The sequence below is a fragment of the Monodelphis domestica genome, chromosome 5, assembly GCF_027887165.1.
Source record: "Monodelphis domestica isolate mMonDom1 chromosome 5, mMonDom1.pri, whole genome shotgun sequence".
In the NCBI taxonomy this organism is placed as follows: domain Eukaryota; kingdom Metazoa; phylum Chordata; class Mammalia; order Didelphimorphia; family Didelphidae; genus Monodelphis; species Monodelphis domestica.
The window spans coordinates 1,874,538-1,881,343 of record NC_077231.1 but is presented as its reverse complement, the minus strand read 5'-3'; the positions used below and the strand labels follow the sequence as shown (position 1 = coordinate 1,881,343).

Genomic DNA, 6,806 nt, shown 5'->3' with positions numbered 1-6,806 from the left:
TCCTGTGCTAGAGCACCCAACGAACATGGCTAAAGCTTTGGTATAAAACACGCAGAAGGGGCTGTGCAGCTAGAGGGACGTTGTGGAAGCCCAGAAATGCCCCAAGGGCCAAGCCTGGCAATGACATTTCCCCAAAGCACTCGGTGGCGCTAAAAGTTTTGTCCAAGAATAATGAAAAACCTTTGCTGTATGTAGCGGAGATGTTTTCCCTCCGACTCTGGGGGGAAACGAGGGAAGCCAATCCCCAAGTGAGGCTGTCGGCACATTCTACTTCGTGGTAGTGATTTAATATGCCTTTATTTACAGGATACAAACTTTTCATATTTAACAGGAATTAAAGTGCTTAATTGGACATGTTTCGATGCTCATCCTTTATGACCAAATATACATATGGTACAGATTATATACAACATTTGCCAGTATTTTACATTCATCGATCTGAAAAATTCGTTTTCACATGCACTTGGAAACCCTTCGACGCGGCATTGGAGACCGACCCTTTGCAAAAGCATCAAGCCAGCGCTTTACTCTAGTCTGCTAAAGCCGTGTCTGTTCGAAGACAGGACTGTTCCGACAATGACCAACGGTCCCCACATGGTACCTTTTTGTTCCCCGTATACGGATAGCACAGATCCAGTTCCTTCATCGTTGGTGTCTTTCACAGGTGAGGCGATTCGATGCTTCCCACCTCAAACCTGCCTTTTTGGTATCATTATCTAATTTATGCAGTAGTGGCCCGTGCCAGTTTCACATTTTAACAAGGAAGACTACAAGGATGATTTACCAACAAACACGTCAGAGAAATGGCGCCATTTTGTGCATGAAACGAGAGTTCGGGAGACCATTTTATTCACCAGATCTTGGGAAGCCCTGGAAATGTACAGCTGCCGGCTGACTTCCCTCTCAGTAAGCTGAGTCGAATGGCCCGAGAGGGTGAAATTACTCAGGAAAGCATCAGCAATAAGTAAAACCAGGATGGGAAGATGACGCCTGGTGGAAAGTGTATGCACACACTGCAAGCCGATCTTGGCCAAATCATCCTGGCTTTGCTCCTTTGCTGAGCATATGTCTAGTTTCCCCATTTTCCCATTTTCAGTATTCCCCATTGACTCAGATTTCTTAGAAACAATAGAAAGATTGCTTTGCTCTCGGGGGAACATTTCCCTCTGTCCCTGTTCTGATGTGTCTTTTCTTCCCTCTCTCTTTCTCCCCGTCTCCTCCCACCAACCTTGTTAAGAGTACAAAATCCCACGGACACTCCAGAGATACGAAGTCAACGCACTAGAATCCGTTACTTCCAAATCAATGTAAACAATTATGTAGAACGTTTGACAGCATGAAGGAAATGCTCCCAGGGTCAATAACTGAATTTTTGTCTGTGAAAGAGTTGTTTCAAGCTTACAAAAAGAGATTCACATAAAGAACTGAACCATAGATCTTAGTGTAGAACTGACAATAAGCATTATTCTTGAAGATTAATCTGAGTTCATTGTGCGATTGCCTATTGCTAGGGGGATAGGAATGAAGAAGAAGAAACATGAGCAGCTGCTCTACATAAAGCACATTCCCGAAGTACCGACGATGAGAACAGACAAGTCCCGTTACCCTTCCAAGCTGGTATACATTCATGAAAAATACAGCTATCGAGAAACAAACTTTTAAGACATTCTCTGAATTCCTTTGAATCGCCCATAAATATGACATCAAATTTGTGAAGCATGTCATGCACCTAACCACATCTAACCGCTTTTATTTCCATTTACTGCATTCTGTGTTGTGTAGCCAAGATTCTTATAAAAACCAGAGTCGTGCTTGTGCCAACCCAATGTTGGTTAGCTAAAATCTAGACAGGAACACCAGGAAAGAACTCATGAAGGCTCTCTGCTAGAGCAAGCCGAGAAGAAAGAGAAGAGAAGGAACTAAACATATTAAAGTAAAGAAAAGACTTGATTTCCATAGCAATTCTCAGGATCATGACAGCAGCAAGAAAGCAATGGCGAACACTCTGACGACAGAATCATTGTAACTGAGAAGCATTTTTCAGAAGGCATCAAGGATTCTTCAACAACCCTGTAGTACCAGAAAACCTGTAGTTTTTTTAAAATACGTAAATTAAAAAACGAGCATCCTTTACCACCATTTATTAGCGAATCTACTTAGAGGCAGATAGGATTTCTTTTAGTACTTTGCTTCTATAAGAAGTTTACCCCCCCCCCCCCACTCTGACTTTCAAATTAAGAACTAGGATTAGAAATAGTCTAGATCTATTTTAAATAAAGTCATTCTCCATATCCCTTAAAAGTATTTAAATAATTTATTCCATTAATGTAATAGAAAGACAGCAAATTGAAGTGCAGCATCAGCATTAGCTCTAGGCTCAAGAAAGGAGATATTTACACTCCTTTTGGGCAAATCCCTTCCCATCCAAGCCGTTACTCTGAAGAACGAGACTGCTTACAGAGCATACCTGTGGCATCGGCATTGTGGTACGGTGAAAAGTGGCCGCTGGTAGTTTGTCTGTGAGTAAGCTGTTAAGAAGCTGGATATAAAAAAGTGCACGATCTACAACATCGAAAACATCAAGTAAGTCTCAAGAAGGAGAGTGAGAGCAGGGAACAAAGAATCAGAACGTTTTCATGTTGTGGAGAGCAGACAGAGTGCATGAATGCAGCCATCCAGGGGCTTCTGGGAGTTGAAGGAGGACTTAAAAGGAAGGAGATGCTTTAGAAGGTCACAAGGTAGAGATGTAGGATCTGATGAACAAGCCTGAGACTGGATCCTGGTTCTGAAAGGATAATGATAAACCCCAGAAATCAGAAGTAACACATAGTCCTTCAGACGAAACCCTGGTAGGCTCCTCGCTACACATATGGGTACCTAAAATAAAGCCTCTTCACTCACCAAAGAAGAACATTAATGTATTCTTTCCTGAAAGAAGAAAGAAACAGGCAAGGGGGCCTTCTTCCTTCGTAAAAATGACAGAGGCGGCAGAAGAGAGTCATTCTTATCATATTCTTTGCTCTATAAAAAATAAAAAGTACATCGTCATGCTTTCCCCATGTAGAATGGTGGACAAATAATGTCTTTTGGGGTTTTATTTTTGCTGCTACCTCCAATATATCAAGTCAAAACGTGAGAGAATTGGGGTTTTGGGTTTGTCTTCGGAGGAAGTAATACTATAGAGACTTTCTTGCCACCGTCAGGTTCATGGAGCCATATTTGGGCCACACACTGACCATTCTCCCTCCCCTTAGAACCAGTTCCATTTTTATATTGTTTCCAACATCTCTAGGCAAAAACTGATCAATTTATCATTTGTGTCTAGCATTTTCTTGTTCCCCAAAAAACATTTAACAGGAGCCTAGAAGAGAAGGGCAATACCCCATTTTCTCTTGAGTTTGCTCTCTGATGTCTACCAAAAAAAGCATCCTTTTTGGCCCTCGGTATTCGACTTTCAGAGTTGGTTTACATTCCACGTAAAAGGAAAAAAACAAACAATTCTGTTATTTCCAAATGATATCTGCCTGCTTCTTTTTGAAGGAATAAATAGCATTGATTAAATGGTGTCTTATTAAAAGGGGCCTGAATTTCAGGGCTAACAGTCTAATCTAAATTTTAATTTAGTCTAAAACATTTTGAAAAAAGGTTTTGTTACTCTTTTCGGTTGCAGTTCAGGCAAGCTTATGAGTCTTTTAGAAATCACATTTAGGAATAAATAGATGGTTGACGAAATAAATATGACTTGAGAAGATAATGACATTTTAATCCCAAGAACAATGAATCGTATCTAAGCAGAGATGGGATTTGGAAAAGTAAAATCTCCAGTAAAAAAACAAAAGTCATCAAAAGATTTTTTCAGATCCCTCTGTAAGCCTTCCCCAAATCTGTAAGCTTTTTAAATATCTTCAAAAATGAAATTCTTTCTTTCTTCCAGGAATATTGATCTTAGGGGCAAAAACAGAGTTTTATAGATTTTGGATAATAAAAGTTTGTATACTTATTTTAACCTAGGTTTTAATGTAAAAAGATTGCAGTACTTTCCCCGATATTTGAAATTGTATTAGTTGTCTAAGACTTAACAATCTTAAGAAATTCAAGTGAAATTGTGCTACTGCACAGAGTGATTTACACAAAGTCAGTGCTTCCTAAATGGATGGCATAAATATACAGTAATGAGAATCTACATGCTACATTTAAATGTGCCGAAATCTAGAAAATAAGTGAAAAATTTTACTGAAAATTTTTTCTACAAAGGAAAGGTTTACCTACTAGTTTCCCCAAGCTCTAGCTCAATTAGGTTTCCCACAGGGAGACCATTTTCAAATATTAGCGAAAGGAAGAGAATCCTTACAAATAATTGATGATGTTTGTTATTTCAATATTCAGATGATTCTAAAAGGGAAATGTTCTCAATGCTCTGAGTGTCCCAGTGATCAAAATGGTGATTTATCTTATCTTAAAGTAATGAACCCCAAAACATTGCTAACTGAATCTACACCCTATCTTGAAATATTAGCACCTTCCAATAGAGGCACTGTTTTAAATAGGCACAGAACAAAAAGAAAAATGAATAGTCTTAAGACAGAGTTGGAATTCATTATCGATACATGCCATATAAACTGCGATTTCCGTTAAGCTTATAAAAATATCAAGCCCATTAGGCATCAACTAATTAAACGCAAATTTTCAAAACCTTTTTTAGATTACTTTGCTTAATTCCAAGATAAAACATGCTTTGCTTTTTAAAAAATAAATAACGGACAAGTAGGATCCTAAAACCATGAGGTCAAAGTACAGTCTATGTTGGTTAGATATTACATATACATGAATGCTCATATTTCTGTTTCTTTTTCTTATTTGAATAATACATTTTTTAAGAAAAACAATTAGCTCTTTATTCTTGATAAATTGAAATTCTAAAAGTCAATGTAATTTCTTTCTGATTTTTTCTATAAGAAAATACATTAGAACATACACAACTTGTGTAAATAGCTTTAGATACTAACTTCAATAAACTGAATGCATTAAACAAAACTATTCCTGTATTTTTCACTACATATCTATTTTGGCAATATGGAGGTATATCTTTCAAATTGTCACAGATTCTCCATGAGCAAAGACTACAACGAAGAACCCGTGACAATTTTAACCTAACAGCAAGAGAATCAAATGCCATGTTCTTTAAGACAAACCAAAGTGATTTAGTAGATGCTCAAGACCGAGTTCTTAAAGATGTTTCAGTAGTTCACATTTCTAAAAAATTATCGGTGAAATGACTGTATGACAATTTCACTAAAGGTACAGGAAGTTTAAGAAAATAGTCTGTTTTTAACCCCCCCTCCCCCCGACTTGCTCATGAACCTGTATTTTCAACATAAAGTGCTAAAAGGTATAGGGTTGCTGGGAATGTCTTTTCTCCTGGAGCTCTTCTTTTCTTGGTCGGCTCGTTCCGTGGCCCCACCACTGCCACAACAGAACTCGATTCTTTGAGAAGCGTGTAGCGGGAACCTGGAATTCAGCACTCTGCCTTTCTCGTTAGTCCAGGATGCTCATTGACAGTGACTTGTAGTTCGCTCGGATACTCTGGGGTCTCACCTTTGACAGCTAAGTGGATGATTTTCAACCATTTCTGTTTCATCTCTTCACTGTCTGCAGAAAAGCTATGCACAGACTTGGACTGGGTCAGTTTGAAACTGTGAGGGAGGTCAGCACTCTTCGGTGTGTCATCCACCATGTAGCCCAGGAGCGGGATGGTTGCTTGAGCTCTGACATCCTAAAGACAAAATGCCGTTCTGATTTAGAAGAGAAGAACAAGAGAACCGGGAGCCAAATCCCACCTCTTCAATGAAAGAAATGGTAATACGAGGCGGTGCATGAAAACAGATAGCTTAGTTACGTGCCACTGGAACATATACTAAGTCTACAGCCTTCATCCGCAGTCTCTCTCTCCCTCCCTCCCTCCCTCCCGCCCGCCCACACTTGGGGACTCCAACATCCAAGCACTCCCTCGAACACTCTACAACACTGTGGATTTGGTCCAGCCATTCTCAAAAGAAGTTGGAAACCGTGCTTCAAAGCAGCAACAAACCGCGAATCTAGCAGAACCACTGGTGCGCCGATGACACACAGGGATCAAGAAGTAGGGAAGGGACCCATAGGTACAAAAACATATTTCCGGCAGCTCTTTTTACAGTAGCAAAGAAGCAGAAATCACCCGGGGAATGACAGAAGAAACATGGCATATAAACGGAATAGAATACTGTTATGCCGAAGAATGACAAACTGGAATGGGCTGAGAAACCCGGGAAGACTTGTATAAAATGATGTAAGTTTAGGTGAGAAGAAGTAGGAGCAGTTTATATGATAACAGTGAACAGTGTCAAAACAAAAAACCTCAAAGCTCCCAAGAACCAGAATTAGGACAACGGCCAGCCACGGTTCTGGAGGAGTCGTGAAGGACTCGGAGCACAAAGTGAGGCACAGGACTTGCGGATACGGCTCCTCGGGGAATCTGCACATTTGTTACAATGATCTTGTTTTTCTTTCTTTTAAGAGCAGGAAGGAAGAAAAGTTTCATCTGGATTAGATGAGGAGATAATTTAATTGGGGAGTCCAGTTTGGTTCTTGTAATGGTGCAGGCACAGGCTGAGAATAACCTATACTAGGGAGGTGGCTGTATGGCTGGAGAGAAGGGAGCCTAGGCAAGATATTTTGGGAAGGTAGAATTGACAGAAGTTGACAATAGTATGGCTATTTGGGGTGCGAGATGGGAGTCATAGATGATCCCCAAACTGGAAGTCTGGATG

At 39.9% G+C, this 6,806-nt stretch overlaps 1 protein-coding gene across 6 annotated transcripts in view; it reads right to left on the bottom strand.

Moving 5' to 3' along the window:
• Nucleotides 1-280: 280 nt before the first annotated feature.
• Nucleotides 281-6,806, bottom strand: part of FGD4 (FYVE, RhoGEF and PH domain containing 4) — a 195,045-nt gene continuing 188,519 nt past the window's right edge. For 5 of the 6 annotated variants that reach the window (XM_001377269.5, XM_056797377.1, XM_056797376.1 and 2 more), the window contains one exon: nt 281-5,773. In XM_001377269.5, coding sequence (XP_001377306.3) covers nt 5,516-5,773 — 258 coding nt within the window. In that variant the 3' untranslated portion in view covers nt 281-5,515. The remainder of the gene's footprint in view (nt 5,774-6,806) is intronic. The other variant, XR_008911933.1, reaches the window with a different exon arrangement.